General features: G+C 38.5%; 1 protein-coding gene across 5 annotated transcripts in view; it reads right to left on the minus strand.

Moving 5' to 3' along the window:
- MAGI3 (membrane associated guanylate kinase, WW and PDZ domain containing 3) overlaps nucleotides 1–17,066 on the minus strand; it is a 286,956-nt gene that overhangs the window by 113,263 nt on the left and 156,627 nt on the right. For all 5 annotated transcript variants that reach the window (XM_003267996.4, XM_030824809.1, XM_003267997.4 and 2 more), the window contains exon 2: nucleotides 10,321–10,437. In XM_003267996.4, the coding sequence (XP_003268044.1) occupies nucleotides 10,321–10,437 (117 nt within the window). The remainder of the gene's footprint in view (nucleotides 1–10,320; nucleotides 10,438–17,066) is intronic.

Genomic DNA, 17,066 nt, shown 5'->3' on the forward strand with positions numbered 1-17,066 from the left:
ATATTAATTTTCAAATGTTATACCAACTTGGCATTCCTGAAACAAACTCCACTTGATCACAATGTATTATCCTTTTATATATCGCTATATATATTGACTTGCTAAAATACTGTTAAGAATTTTTGAGTCTACATTCAAGAAAAATTTTAGCCTAACATTTTCTTTTAATATTTTTGTCTGATTTTAGAATCAGAATCAGGTTCACAACACAGAATGAGTTGGGAAATGTTCCCTCCTATATTTTCTAGAAGAGTTTGTGTAGAATTGGTATTATTTCTTTCTTAAATGTTCAGAACAATTTACCAGTATCACCTGGGCCTAAAGTTTTCTTTTTTCCAACTTCTAAGTTCAGGGGTACATGCACAGGTTGTGCAGGTTTGTTACATAAATGTGTGCCATGGTAATTAGCTGCACAGATCATTCTATCACCTACATATTAAGCCCAGCATTCATTAGCTATTCTTACTGATGCTGTCCTTCCTCCCACCCCCAACCCTCCAACAGGCCCCAGTGTGTGTTGTTCCCCACCATGTGTCCATGTGTTCTCATCATTCAGCTCTCAATTATAAGTGAGAACATTTGATTTTCTGTTCCAAATGAATTTTAGAATAGTTTTTTTCTTATTCTGTGAAGAATGTCAATGATAGTTTAATGGGAATAGCACTGAATCTATAAATTACTTTGGGCAGTATGGCCATTTTGATGATACTGATTCTTCCTATTCATAAGTATGGAATGTTTTTCCATTTGTTTGTGTCATCATCTCTGATTTCTTTTTTTTGAGATGGAGTCTCACAGTCTCCCAGGCTGGAGTGCAGTGGGGCGATCTCGGCTCACTGCAAGCTCCACCTCCCGGGTTCACGCCATTCTGCTGCCTCAGCCTCCTGAGTAGCTGGGACTATAGGCGCCCACTCCCGCCACCGTGCCTGGCTAATTTTTTTGTTTTAGTAGAGATGGGGTTTCACCGTGTTAGCCAGGATGGTCTCGATCTCCTGACCTCGTGATCTGCCCATCTTGGCCTCCCAAAGTGCTGGGATTACAGGCATGAGCCACCACGCCCAGCCATCATCATCTCTGATTTCTTTGAGCAGTCGTTTGTAGTTCTCCTTGAAGAGGTAATTCACTTCCCTTGTTAGTTGTATTCCTAGGTATTTTATTCTTTTTTGTGGCAATTGTGAATGGGAGTTCATTTTGGATTTTGGCTCTCAGCTTGCCTGTTCTTGATATATAGGAATGCTAGCAATTTTTGCACATTGATTTTGTACCCTGAGATTTTGCTGAAGTTGCCTATCAGTTTAAGAAGCTTTTGGGCAGAAACAGTGGAATTTTCTAGATATAGGAGATCGTGTCATTGGCAAACAGGGATAGCTTGACTTCCTCTTCCTATCTGAATATGCTTTCTTTCTTTTTCTTGATCGCCCTGGTCAGAACTTCCAGAACTATACTGAATAGCAGTGGTGAAAGAGGGCATCCTTGTCTTGTACTGGTTTTCAAGGGGAATGGTTCCAGCTTTTGCCCATTCAGTATGATATTGGCTGTGGGTCTGTCATAAATGGCTCTTATTATTTTGAGATATGTTCCTTCAGTATCTAGTTTATTGAGAATTTTTAACATGAAGCGTTGTTGAATTTTATCGAAGGCCTTTTCTGCATCTATTGAGATAATCATGTGGTTTTTGTCTTTAGTTCTATTTATGTGGTGAATTACATTTATTGATTTGTGTATGTTGAACCAGCCTTGCATCCTGGGGATGAAGCTGACTTGATTGTGGTGGATAAGCTTTTTGATGTGCTGTTGGATTTGGTTTGCCAGTATTTTACTGAGGGTTTTTGCATTGATGTTCATTACGGATACTGGCCTGAAGTTTTCTTTTTTTGTTGTATCTCTGCCAGGTTTTGGTATCAGGATGATGCTGGCCTCATAAAATGGTTAGGGAGGAGTCCCTCCTTTTCAGTTGTTTGGAATAGCTTCAGAAGAAATGGTACCAGCTCCTCTTTGTACCTCTGGTAGAATTCAGCTGTAAATCCATCTGGTCCTGGGCTTTTTTTGGTTGGTAGGCTATTAATTACTGCCTCAATTTCAGAATTGGCTGTTGGTCTCTTCAGGGAATCAACTTCTTCCTGGTTCAGGCTTGATAGGGTGTATATGTCCAGGAATTTATCCATTTTCTTCTAGATTTTCTAGTTTATTTGCGTAGAGGTGTTTATAGTATTCTCTGATGGTTGTTTGTATTTCTGTGGGGTCAGTGGTGGTATTTCCCCCTTATCATTTCTGATTGTGTTTGTTTGAATCTTCCCTCTTTTCTTCTTTATTAATCTAGCTAGCAGTCTATTTTATTATTTTTTTCAAGAACCCAGCTCCTGGATTTGTTGATTTTTTGAAAGGCTTCTCATGTCTCTATCTCCTTCAGTCTAGCTCTGATCTTGGTTACTTCTTGTCTTCTTCTAGCTTTGGGGTTTGTTTGCTCTTGGTTCTCTAGTTCTTTTAGTTGTGATGTTAGGTTGTTAACTTGAGATCTTTCTAGCCTTTTGATGTGGGCATTTAGTACTATAAATTTCCCTCTTAACACTGCTTTAGCTGTATCTCAGAGATTCTGATATGTTGTCTTTTTGTTCTCATTGGTTTCAAAGAACTTCTTGATTTCTGTCTTAATTTCATTATTTACCCAAGAATCATGCAAGAGCAGGTTGTTCAATTTCCATGTAGTTGTATGGTTTTAAGTGAACTTCTTTCTTTCCTTTCTTTTTTTTTTTATTGTTTGTTTTTTTTTGTTTTTGTTTTTTTTTTTAAGATGGAGTCTCGCTCTGTAACTCAGGCAGGAGTGCAGTGATGCAATCTCAGCTCACTGCAACCTCTGCCTCCCAGGTTCAAGCGATTCTCCTGCCTCAGCCCCCTAAGTAGCTAGGACTACAGGCGTGTGCCACCATACGCAACTAGTTTTTGAATGAATTTCTTAATCTTGATTTCTAATTTGATTGCACTGTGGTCTGAGAGATTATGATTTCAGTTCTTTTGCATTTGCTGAGGAGTGTTTTACTTCCGATTATGTGATCAGTTTTAGACTAAGTGCCATGCAGTGATGAGAAGAACATATATTCTGTTGTTTTGGGGTGGAGAGTTCTGTAGATATCTATCAGGTCCTCTTGATCCAGAGCTGAGTTCAGGTCCTTAATATCTTTGTTAATTTTCCATCTCAATGATCTACCTACTATTGTCAGTGGGTGTTAAAGCCTCCCACGATTATTGTGTGGGAGTCTCTCTTTGAAGGTCCCTAAGAACTTGCTTTATGGCCAGGTACAGTGGCTCATGCCTGTAATCACAGGACTTTGGGAGACCGAGATGAGTAGACCACTTGAGGTCAGGAATTCGAGACCAGCCTGGCCAACATGGTGAAACTCTGTCTCTACTAAAAAAACACAAAAAATTAGCCAGGTATGGTGGTGGGCACCTACAGTCCCAGCTATTCAGGAGGCTGAGGCAGGAGAATTGCTTGAACCCAGGAGGCAGAGGCTGCAGTGAGCCAAGATCGCACCACTGCACTTCAGCCTGGGTGACAGAGTGAGAATCCGTCTCAAAAAAAAAAAGAACTTTATGAATCTGGGTGCTCCTGTATTGGGAGCATATATATTTAGGGTAGTTGGCTCTTATTGTTGAATTGAACCCTTTACCATTATGTAATGCCCTTCTTTGACTTTTTTGATCTGTGTTAAAGTCTATTTTAAAGTCTGTTGGTTAAAGTCTATTTTAAAGTCTGTTGGTTAAAGTCTATTTTGTCTGAAACTAGAATTGCTTTTTTCCATTGGCTTGATAAATTTTCCTCCATCCCTTTATTTTGAGCCTATGTGTGTCTTTGCATGTGAGATGGGTCTCTTGAAGACAGTATATTGATGGATCTTGACTCTTTATACAGCTTGCTATTCTGTGTCTTTTAATTGGGGCATTTAGCCCATTTATATTTAAGGATAGCATGGTTATGTGTGGATTTGATCCTGTCATCAGGACGCTAGCTGGTTATTTTGCAGACTTGTTTATGGTGGTTGCTTCATAATATCACTGGTCTGTGCACCACAGTGTGTTTTTGTAGTGGCTGGTAATGATGGTTTTTCCTTTTCATATTTAGTGTTTCCTTCAGGTGCTTTTGCAAGGCAGGTCTAGTGGTAATGAATTCCCTTAGCATTTGCTTGTCTGTAAAGGATATTAATTCTCCTTTGCTTATGAAGCTTGGTTTAATTCTCCTTTGCTTATGAAGCTTGGTTTAGCCAGATATGAAATTCTGGGTTGGTAACGTTGACTACTGGGCCCAGTCTCTTCTGGCTTGCAGGGCTTCCGCTGAGAGGTCCACTGTTTTTATCTGGTGGCTTCCCTTTGTATGTGACCTGGCCTTTCTCTCTGGCTGTGCTTAACATTTTTTCTTTCATTTCAACCTTAGAGAATCTGATTATTAATTGTCTTGGGGATGATCTTCTCATGGAGTATCTTACTGGGGTTCTCTGCATTTCCTGAATTTGAACGTTGGCTTGGCCTGTCTTGCTAGGTTGGGGAAGTTCTCCTTGATGATATCCTGAAATATGTTTTCCAACTTGGTTCCATTCTCCCCATCATTTTCAGGTACCCCCATCAGTCGTAGATTTGGTCTCTTTATATAATCCCCTATTTCTCGGAGGTTTTGTTCATTCATTTTCATTCTTTTTTCTTTATTCTTGTCTGCCTGTCTTAATTCAGAAAGCCAGTCTTCCTGCTCTTAGATTCTTTTCCCCGCTTGGTTTATTCTGCTATTAATACTTGGATTGCATTGTGAAGTTCTTGTAGTATGTTTTCAGCTATAACAGGGGGTTATGTTCCTCTCTAAAATAGCTTTGGCTGTCAGCTCCTGTACTGTTCTATGATGATTCTTAGCTTCTTTGCATTGGGTTACAATGTGCTCCTTTAGCTCAATGAAATTCATTATTACCCATCTTCTAAAGCCTAATTCTGTCATTTCAGCCATCTCAGCCTTAGCCTGGTTCTGAGACCTTGCTGGAGAAGTGTTGTGGTCATTTGGAGGAGACAGGGCACTCTAACTTTTTGAGTTTTCAGCTTTTTTTGCATTGATTCTTTCTCATCATTGTGGGCTTATGTACCTTTGATCTTTGAGGTTGCTGATCTTTGGACGGGGTTTTTGTGGTTTTTCTTTGTTGTTGTTTTCTGTTTGTTTGTTTTTAACAGTCTGGCCACTCTTCTGCAGGGCTGCTGCAGTGTGCTGGGGGTCTGCTCTAGACCCTAGTTGCCTTGGTTCTTCCTGTACCTGGAGGTATCGCCAGTGAAAGCTGCAAAACAGCAAAGATGGCAGCTTGCTGCTTCCTCTGGAAGCTCTGTCCCAGGTGGGTACTGACCTACTGCCAGCCTGAACGTACCTGTAGGAGGTGGCTGGATACTCCAGTTAGGAGGTCTCACCCAGTCAGGACGAATGGCATCAGTGTGGCTGCTTTTTGGTAAAGGAGTTGTATTGTGTTGGGCATCCCTTCAGCCCCCTATTGGTCTGGGCTCTCCAAGGCCTACAGGATGGACCCATTGACGAGCCCAAATGGCCAAGGTGAAGGCTTGCCCACCCCTCAGGCACTCTGTCCCAGGGAGAAATTGGAGCTCTGTCAGTTCCATAGAACATGGGTAGTGGCTGGAGGCCCAGGCTGGGAAGAGCCAGCTGGGAGGATCAGCTGAGATGAGGAGTGGATCGGAGTCCCGCTTAAAGAAACAGTCTGGCCACGCCTCCACAAAACAGCTGTGTCTTGGTGGAAAACCGCTTCTCCCCGTCAGCTTGGACTCTCCAAAGCCTGCAGGCTGGAACGGTTGAGTCATCCATCCAACCCAGGTGGCAGCCCTCCCCTCCCCGGGGCACTTCATCACAGGGAGAGATCAGAGCTCTGTCCATAGTATGTGCCAGTGGGCATGGCGGGAGGGCCCAGCTGGGAGGCCCTGCCCAGTGAGGAGGAAGTGATCCAGGCTGCTTAAAGCAGCAGTCTGGTCATGATTTGGCAAAGCCACTGTGTTGTGCTGCTGGGGGGACCCTCCCTTGTCTGGAACTTTTGGACTCTCCAAAGCCCGCATGCTGGAATGGCTGAGTCGACCAAACAGCAGAGATGGTGCCTACCCCTCTCCCCTAAAGTTTTCTTTACAGGAAAGTTAAAAACTAAAATTCAATTTCTTTAATAGATAGAGGATTTTTCAGCTCACCTATTTCTTCATGAGTGAGCATTGGTAGTTTTTGTCTTCTAAAGAATTTGTCCATTTCATCTAAGTTGTTGAGTTTATTGGCATAAAGTTATTCAGAATATTCCTTATTAGGTCGGGTGTGGGGTCTCACGTCCGTAATTCCAACACTTTGGGAGACCAAGGCCAGAGGATCGCTTGAGCTCAAGAGTTTGAGACCAGCCTAGGCAACATAGCAAGACCTCGTCTCTAATAAAAATAAAAATAAAAAAATTAACTGCGCATGGTGGCACACACCTGTAGTTCCAGTAACTGAGGAGGTTGAGGCAAGAGGATAACTTGAGCCCAGGAGATGGAAGAAATGGAAGTTGAGCTATAATCACATCAATGAATTCCAGGACCTGGGTGACAGAGTGAGGCTATGTCTCAAAAAAAAAAAAAAAATTCTTTATCATACACTTTTACACACTTAACATCTATAGGATTTTCAGTGAAGTCACCTCTCTCATTCCTGATATTGTTTTCTTTTGTAGTGATAGAGTCTCACTATTTGCCCAGGCTTGTCTCAAACTCCTGGACTCAAGCAATCCTCCTGCCTCAGCCTCCCAAAGCACTGGGATTACAGGCATGAGCCACTGCACCCAGCCTCCGGATAGCATTAATTTGTGCTTAATTTCTTCCTAAGCAGTCTAGCTAGAGGTTTATCACCTTTATTGATCTCAAAGAATGAGCTTTGGGTTTCATTGATTTTTTTCTATTTTCTATTGCACCGGTTTCTACTCTTTATTATTTTCTTCCTTCTACTTAAAATAAGTATTTTCCTCCTTCTTTTTAAGATTCTTAAGGTAGAAGTTTAGATCACTAATTTGAAATCTTCATTATTTTTTAATATAAGTATTTAATACTGTAAATTTCCATTTAAATACTACTCTAGCTACAACCTACAAATTTTCATATATTGTGTTTGATACGTTTCAATTTGTTGTTTGATATGTGTAATATTTTGTAATCTCCTTTGTGATTTATTCAACTCACAGTTTATTTAGAAGTGTGCTATTAATTATTAATTTCTGAATATCTTTCTGTTAGTAATTTCTTTTTCTCTATTTTTTTTTAAGAGACAGGGTCTCACTCCTGACATGATTATAGCTCCCTATAGCCTCAAACTCCTGGGCTCAAGGGATCCTCCTGCCTCAGCCTCTCGAGTAGCTAGGACTACAGGTATGTGCCACCTTGTCTGCCTCATTAAAACAAATTTTTTTTGTAGAGACGGGGTCCTGGTATGTTGCCCAGGCTGGTCTCAAACTCCTAGCCTCAAGCAATCCTCCCACCATCGTTAATAATTTCTAATTTAATTTCATGATGGCCAGATAACATGTTTTATATGATTTAAGTCTAAATCCTCTTAAATTTATCAGTTCTTGTTTTGTGGTGCAGAATATGGTCTATATTTGTAAATGTATCATCTGCACTAGAAAAGCATGTGTATTCTGCTGCTGTTGGGTGGCATCTTCTAATAAATAGTAACTAGACTAAGCTGGTTGAAAATGCTGTTCATGTTTTCTATTACCTTACTGATTTTTTGCTTAATTTTAAAATTAATTACTAAAAGGGGATGTTGAAATCTTGAACTGTAATTATAAAGTTGTCTATTTTCCTTTCAGTTCTATTGCTCTGGTATCATTTCCCTTCTACCTGAAGAATTTCCTTTAACATTTCATTTTGTTTGTTGTCTGCGCATTTTGTCCAATCTTTAATATTTCTTACAGTGTACATCTGCTGCTGAAAACTTCTTTCATCTTTTTTTTGTCTGAAAATTCCTTATTTCTCTTTCATTTTTGAAGGATATTTTTGTTGTACATAGAAATCCAGGTTGGCATTTTCTTTTCCTTGCAGCATGTTAAAGATGTTATTTGATGGACTGGCTTATACTGTTTCTGTGGATACTGAGGTACTGCAGTCATTCTTTGTTCCCTTGCATGTAGTTTATCTTTTTTTTCTGTATTTTGCATTTTCTTTTTCAAAAATTTTTATTTGATTTCACTTTATTTAGAGATGGGGTCTCACTATGTTGCCCAGGCTGGATTTGAACTCCTGGGCTCAAGTGATCCTCCCACCTCAGCTTCCTGCTGAGTTGAGATTACAGGCACATGCTAGCATGCCCAGCATCATTTTCTTTTTATCAGTGGTTTTTTATAATCTAATTATGATGTCCTTTGATATGGTTTTCTTCATGTTTCTTCTGCTTGGGATCTATTGAGCTTCTTAGATCTGTGTGCTTATTATTTTCATGAAATTTGGAAAAATTTCAGTCACTATTTCTTTTTTTTCTCCTTCCTCCACTTTGGCTTGATAGTTTGCCATGGGTAAATATAAATGCATCATAGTCCTGTTCTGCCTGTATTTCAATGTCTGAAAACAGCTGTTACATATTCCTCGTCCAATTTCTAGTTCTTTATTACAAGAGGGTAAATCTAGTACTAGCTATGGTACTGGTACTTCATCGCAGAAGTAGAAATCTCTCCTCTCCCCATTGTCATCTGGTTGCTCAAAAAAAAAAAAAAAGTTCACTTTTTCAGTCATTTTCTTCTCTGTGCTTCAGTTTCATTAGTTTATATTGCTATGTGTTCAGGTTCACTGATCTTTTCTTCTCCAGTTTTGAATCTCCTGTTGGGTCCATTCAGTGAATTTTTAAGGTTCCACTTCATTCATATATATATATATATATATATATATATATATATACACACACACACACGAATATTTATATATAATTTTTCTCTTCATTATGTTGATACTGTTCTTTAAATCCTTGAGCATATTTCTAATAACTAAAACTCCTGGTATAGTAATGCCATCATGTGTCATTTCTGTTTCTTTTTTCTATCAGCTGACTTTTCTTTTGATTATGGGTCACATTTTCCTGCTTTTTGCAGGTCTAGTAATTTTTTATTAGATGCTGGACATTTTGAATATTTTGTTACACAATGTTTCCATTTTGTTGTCTATTTTTTTGTTTGTTTGAGACAGAGTCTCGCTCTGTCACCAGGCTGGAGTGCAGTGGCACGATCTTGGCTCACTGCAACCTCCACTTCCCAGGTTCAAGCAATTCTCCTGCCACAGCCTCCCAACTAGCTGGGACTACAGGCATGCTTGGCTAATTTTTGTATTTCTAGTAGAGATGGGGTTTCACCATGTTGGCCAGGCTAGTCTCAAACTCCTGACCTCGGGTAATCTGCCCACTGCAGCCTCCCAAAGTGCTGGGATTATATAATCTTAAATTCTAGTCTTCACTTTTTAAAAGTCAAAATATAGAATCTTCCAGTTTTTCTACTTTCTACTTTTTTTTTTTTTTTTTTTTTTGAGACGTAATCTCGCTCTTTCACCCCGGCCAGACTGCAGTGGTGCTATCTCAGCTCACTGCAAGCTCCGCCTCCTGGGTTCCTGCCATTCTCCTGCCTCAGCCTCCTGAGTAGCTGGGATTATAGACGCCTGCCACCGCGCCCAGCTAATTTTTTTTGTATTTTTAGTAGAGATGGAGTTTCACCATGTTAGCCAAGATGGTCTCGATCTCCTGACCTCGTGATCTGCCCGCCTCGGCCTCCCAAAGTGCTGGGATTACAGGCGTAAGCCACTGCGGCTGGCCTTTTTTTTTTTTTTTTTTTTGACAGAGTCTCGCTCTGTCACCCAGGCTGGAGTGCAGTAGCATGACCTCGGCTCACTGCAACCTCCTCTTCCTGGGTTCAAGCGATTCTCCTGCTTCAGCCTCCCCAGTAGCTGGGATTACAGGGGTATGCCACCACGCCCAGCTAATCTTTGTATTTTTAGTAGAGACGAGGTTTCACCATGTTGGCCAGGCTGGGCTCATGTTCACCCACCGTAGCCTCCCAAAGTGCTGGGATTATAGGTGTGAACCACTGCACCTGGCCCAGTTTTTCCATTTTTCTACTTTTAAAAACAAAACCTCTGAAGTTCTTTGAAAATTTTTCTTCTTATCCAATTTTTGTTTCATTCTTGCTCCCAACTTAGTCTTCACAATTTCATGTGAAATACTCCATCAAACTATCTGTAGATGTTTAATTAGTTAAGAAAGGACATTTCTGCTTCAGTTCTTTTATTCCATCACATACTTACATGGAATGGTTCTCAAGTAGAGATTATCTCTGATCACTTGCTGCAGTTTGTGGTCAATTGATCCTTTTTGAAACTGAAGACTTAGGTAATGCCGCAAATCTTTATTAATGACTTTGCCTGGAGCAAAGACAAAAAAACAGAAAATAAATGCATAATTTTTAGACATTCACTTAAATATAGAAGCTAGTAACTGAATACTCTTAAACCAGTTGGCTATAAACAGGATAAAGAAATCAGAGAATTTTACTAAAAAGAAAATAACACCAAGTTATTCATAGGTACTATAATTAAAATATGTACCTGCAATATAATGTGGGAATAATTTTACATGGTAAGGGAGGGAGAAGGTACAGGTCAGAGAAGGTGACAAAAATATTCAGAGTAATTTCATTTAGTCCCATGGCTTTAAATACTATCTATATAATGATAACTTCCACATTCATATCATGTATCCATCCTTGATCTACCTCTGCCAAGCTCTGAACTCATCAAACTGATGCATATATACTGCAGATACATTTGGAAGTCAAATAAACACCTCAAGTTTCAGATAGCCAAAACAGAACTTTTCATTCCATCTGCCCCCAATGTTTCCTCCCCAACATTTTCCCTATTGTAGAAGGCACCATCAACTTGCAAAACAATCTCGAAATCTAGAAGTCATTCTTGATTTCTCCTTTTCACTTCTACCCATCCAGATCCAACCCATTAGCAACTTTTGTCAGTTCTACTTCCAAGACATATTTGACCTTTCTTCATTTCCTTTGCCACCACCCTAATCTAAGCCACCACTGATTCCTCATCTGGAATTCTGTCCCAGCCTTCTAATCGGCATCTATTCTTGTCTCCTTCCTGCCGCCCACCACTTAGAAGCCAGAGTGAGATTTAAAACATAAATCTGATAACTACTACTCTGTTTAGGGTCCCCCAAGATATCTTGTACTTGCAACAAAATCTAAAATCCTGAACAGGGACTAGAAGGCCCTACATGTTCTGGCTCCAGCCATCTCTGATCCTAATTTGGTCACTCTTCCCACTGTCAAACACTGCTCCACCAATTCTTTTTGAAGATCTTTCTGATCTTCAAAAAGGCCAAACTGGCCATACGTTAGGGTCTTCCGCCTATCACTAGATTGAACAGGCATTTTCTGTCCACTTGCTTGACTCCTAGATACAATGTGAATAATTAAGAAAGTCAAAAATTTTCTATTATTTGTGGGGAAAATGAGAAATAAACAGAGAGATATAAGGGCTCTCAAAGAAATATTAAGCAGAAAAAACAGGATTGCAGAAATCTGACAGCAATGAATTTAGAGTAAGGGTTGAACTTAAAATGAAACTCCAAGCAGTCCAAACCATTGTTCATTAGACAAGGCTTCAGATAATTAGAAAAAATCAATGCTAAGGCAAAATAGATTATTTTACTGAATAAGAACAGTTGATTAAAGTATACTCTTTTATTTAGAGCAACGCACTTATGACAAGTTTAGATAAACCAAATACTATAGATCAGCTAATTTTTTAAACTATTATTCCACAATATTACATTTCTAATTCCCTCTTTTGCTCTTCTCATATGTATACATTAACATAACCTATGCAAGATGGTGTTAATATAAGCAGGAAATCAGTGTGTGTCAAAAGTTCAGCAAACATATTCAGACCCTAAACTAATAAACACAAACCGGAAAAAGTCCTTCTTTTGTTTTGCCAAAAATAGATGCTGAGGCAAGGGGGAGCCTCTGTGATTTTAATAAACCTGAAAGATATTTACCAGGATGAACACAGAAGAATCTCTGGTCCCAGAGGTTGTTTCTATTAAGCATTTAGGGATCCCACTAACCCAAGCCTTATTTAGATAAAAATAATATTATTTCATTTTTTAAATTTATAATACAGAATAATACAGTATACTATTCATTACTGGATAGAATAAAATGCTAATTTATAATCAATACTGTATAGTCTCATTGCTTATTGAACAAAAATATACCAAATAATGAATTCATTAAGTATTTTTAAAATCAGGTAAGAGATGTCTCAAATGTTTTGTAAACGTTATACAAAAGTTTTGGTAGATTGCTATATAGTTGTCTAAAAGTGTTTTGTGATATTTGGGGAAGTTTGGTTAGGGTTTTTGAATGGACAGAGAATGCATCACTGTTTTTCCCCCCACTTAAAAATAACATAATGTAGGCTCCGACATCTAAAAATCTGCTATACAACATATTTTCAAAAAAAGACTTAATTTGGATAAAAGATAATACATGAATAATTTAAAAAGACAATCTGACTCAATACTTTGTTTTATTAACTCACAATTTCCTTTTATTTTAAATTTGAAGCTTTACTGTCAGATATGGTATAACTTACAAAGATAACTATAAAATGCTAAAAACTCAGACTGCATTTTAATCTATAAAATAACAACCATTAAATTAGATATAATTAAGGACAAAGCCACAATAAAATCATAAATACAGCATAATGGGTCTCTTAAGGCAAAATAATTGAAACAACGCAATTCTTGCTTTTTTTTTTTTTTTTTTTAGATGGAGTCTCACTCTGTCACCCAGGCTGGAGTGCAGTGGCGCAATCCTGGCTCACTGCAAGCTCCACCTCCTGGGTTCACGCCATTCTCCTGCCTCAGCCTCCTGAGTAGCTGGGACTACAGGCGCCCGCCACCATGCCTGGCTAATTTTTTGTATTTTTTAGTAGAGACGGGGCTTCACCGTATTAGTCAGGTTGGTCTCGATCTCCTGACCTCGTGATCCGCCCACCTCGGCCTCCCAAAGTGCTAGGATTACAGGCATGAGCCACCGCACCTAGCCTTAATTCTTGTTTTAAGGGCCTACAAGATCTTAAGACTGAGAGGCCAAGGCTGGAATTGCACTCTGTTTCTCACCCTTCATTTCTACTGGGATTCTGGATGTAACACCAAGATGTAACACCAAGTTGCAAAGAAAAGTGTGAGGGACAATTTTGTAGGTGTGATATTTTGGCTGGGTGCGGTGGCTCATGCCTGTAGTCCCAGCACTTTGGGAGGCCGAGGCAGATGGATTACTTGAGGTCAGGAGATCGAGACCAGCCTAGCCAACATGATTAAACCCCATCTCTACTAAAAATACAAAAATTAGCAGGGTGTGGTGATGAGTGCCTATAATCCCAGCTACTCCAGAGGCTGAGGCAGGAGAATTGCTTGAACCTGGGAGGCAGAGGTCGCAGTGAGAAAAGATCGTGCCGCTGCACTTCAGCCTGGGCAACAGAGTGAGACTCTGTCTCAAAAATAAACAAATAAATAAATAATTGTGATATTTTATGTAAACATCTGCAAGTATTCAAAAAAGTCATCACACTTTTTTGAGGCTAGAGACAAAATATTACAAGCATCAAAGAAATATCAATAATGAAAGTTAAATAAGTTAACCACGGGCTTGCATTCTCTAAAAGTAACAATTAATTAAAATATATATTGGATGTAGCAGTCATCATGGACTGCCAAAAGAACTTCCTAAGGGGACAAAATATATGGTTCTCTCTCTGATATGATTCCAGGGAATTTGTATTTTTTAAAAAAATATGTAAATATCTCGAACAGGCAGCTGACTGTGGGATTACCAGAAGGCCAACAGACACGTTAACTCAGAAAGATACTGCTGAATATATCTGTATTATCAAGTTGTATATGAACATCTGCCTTTTGTTTAGGGATAGTTCACAGAAATGACATTTCAAGTGTATGAAAAACATCCAAGTGAGCTTAATATAGTTGTTACTGAACAAAGAAAAGATTCTTCATAACGTTAGCATTCTTAACATAGTCAGACTTTGCTCTAAATGCTAATATTATGCCTTGACTTCTAAGTAATTTATAAGTCAAGGTTACCTATGTAAATTAAAAACAGATTTATATATCTTACAAATACAGCTTGGCTGGAAAAAGGTCCCTAACAGAAACCTCAATCATATGAATAAATTCAGGTACTCAAGTTTCAACATACAAATCCTTAAAAAAACTCGTAACTACAAATCCATACTTTCTGAATATATGCAAATTAATGTTCACCACCAGTTCTCTGTGAGGAACCAGTATATAAAGTAACTATTATTTAACTAAACCCTGGGCATGCTGGCATGGGGATGGCAGGCAAGCAGCTGTAAATCAATCTAATTACAATCTAATTTCATCATGTTTCCACAAGGATAGTTAAGGAAACACTGTCAACCACTTGGCTAAAGTCAAGATACAACATGTCTTTACTATTCTCTAATCCAATAGCAATTATAAAACTCAAAATAAAGCAAACAAAAAAAATGAGGTCAGTTTGGCATGTCTTATTCTTATAAATTCATATTGATTCATGATGATCATCCCATTCTCTTCTAAAGACAATATTTCATTTTTTTACAATCTCTTCAAATTTTACCACAGTTTAAAGTAGGGAATTGGTCTTGGGTTTTTGCAATATACTTTATTCCTTTTTGGAAACTGGGACATTTGTTTCTCTCTTGTCTCCAAGTATTTACCCCATATTCTCAGTGATTTTGTAAAAAAAAAAAAAAAAAAAAAATGACAATAACCCTAAGATTATACCTGAGTCCCATCAACTCTGGGAGGCAATACATTTGAGTCTTGAAAATTTAAATTCATTTAAAGTGAATGATATTCCATCTTCTCATATTTTTTGTTTGTTTGTTTAATTTCCTCTGTTTCAGGTTGTTTGTTTTACCTTTTACTATAGGAAAAGGATTTCTGCTATTGCAGGATTATAGAAGCAAAGTAAGAATTGTATAGGTCTGATTTTTACCTGTAAACAGACATTAAGAATATCTTCTTCAGACAGCGAACTATCTCTTCCCTCTTGTTGCTCTTCTCCAAACACAACCTTAAAAGCTCTTTGTGGATTCTGAGGCATCTTAGCTCCTTTTAAATTTTGGCCTTTGAAAAGAAAATTCTTAAATGTCTATTTCTTAAAGTCTTAGCACTGTATAACTGTGTGATGATTGTGTGCTCCTTTCATCTACTAATCATGCACATCCTTTAAGAAACCTGAGCTGTTCAGGGCATTTTGTACACCCATAAGAATTTCTTCTAATAATTTTTCTTTTAGAACTCTCTAGCCTTCAAATCACAGCCATAGATGCTATAATCTTGCAAATATCTGTTTTCCTTGAAGGCAAAGGATGGGCATAACCATGTTTCAGTTCTCTTCTTTACAATGATGTCTGTAAGACAGCTTGGTGACTTTCCCAATAAACTGTTCAATACAACCTCATCAACACACAAACAATGTTACAGACTAGTCCTTTTCCATTAGACCAAGACTCAGAATAGCAGTCCATCTTATTACTTCTTCTACCTCATGAGATCTATAGCAGTAAGGGAAGGCTCCATGAAAGTGGTGAGATTAGCCTAATGCCAGGACTGGCTCCCTGGCTCAAGGAAGGGGATCCCTAAAAAAAAAAATAAATAAATAAAACTGTCTACTTCTTTGTAAAAATAAAAGCATTTACAATGCTTTTCTAGATAATCAGTATCTATACATTTCATAGTAAAACATTCATTCTATGGCACAAAAGCTGTTCAAAAATACCATATACATTGTTAAACATAAACTGTCAGCTATCTAAAGGCCAAGGCCATGGTTTATTTTTATTTATTTAGTTTAGTTTTTATAGATTTAGTGTGTATCTAGAAAATAGAGTAAGTGAATCAGCTTAATTTTTTTTTCTTTATTAATAATCTTTTTTTTTATTATTATTATACTTTAGGGTTTTAGGGTACATGTGCACAATGTGCAGGTTTGTTACATATGTATCCATGTGCCATGTTGATTTCCTGCACCCATTAACTCATCATTTAGCATTAGGTGTATCTCCTAATGCTGTCCCTCCCCCCTCCCCCCACCCCACAACAGTCCCCGGTGTGTGATGTTCCCCTTCCTGTGTCCATGAGTTCTCATTGTTCAATTCCCACCTATGAGTGAGAACATGCGGTGTTTGGTTTTTTGTCCTTGCGATAGTTTACTGAGAATGATGTTTTCCAGTTTCATCCATGTCCCTACAAAGGACACGAACTCATCATTTTTTATGGCTGCATAGTATTCCATGGTGTATATGTGCCACATTTTCTTAATCCAGTCTATTGTTGTTGGACATTTGGGCTGGTTCCAACTCTTTGCTATTGTGAATAGTGCGGCAATAAACATACGTGTGCATGTGTCTTTATAGCAGCATGATTTATAGTCCTTTGGGTATATACCCAGTAATGGGATGGCTGGGTCAAATGGTATTTCTAGTTCTAGATCCCTGAGGAATCGCCACACTGACTTCCACAATGGTTGAACTAGTTTACAGTCCCACCAACAGTGTAAAAGTGTTCCTATTTCTCCACATCCTCTCCAGCACCTGTTGTTTCCTGATTTTTTAATGATGGCCTTTCTAACTGGTATGAGATGGTATCTCACTGTGGTTTTGATTTGCATTTCTCTGATGGCCAGTGATGATGAGCATTTCTTCATGTGTTTTTTGGCTGCATAAATGTCTTCTTTTGAGAAGTGTCTGTTCATGTCCTTTGTCCACTTTTTGATGGGGTTGTTTGTTTTTTTCTTGTAAATTTGTTTGAGTTCATTGTAGATTCTGGATATTAGCCCTTTGTCAGATGAGTAGGTTGCAAAAATTTTCTCCCATTCTGTAGGTTGCCTGTTCACTCTGATGGTAGTTTCTTTTGCTGTGCAGAAGCTCTT

The sequence above is a fragment of the Nomascus leucogenys genome, chromosome 12 (genome assembly GCF_006542625.1).
Source record: "Nomascus leucogenys isolate Asia chromosome 12, Asia_NLE_v1, whole genome shotgun sequence".
In the NCBI taxonomy this organism is placed as follows: Eukaryota; Metazoa; Chordata; class Mammalia; order Primates; family Hylobatidae; genus Nomascus; species Nomascus leucogenys.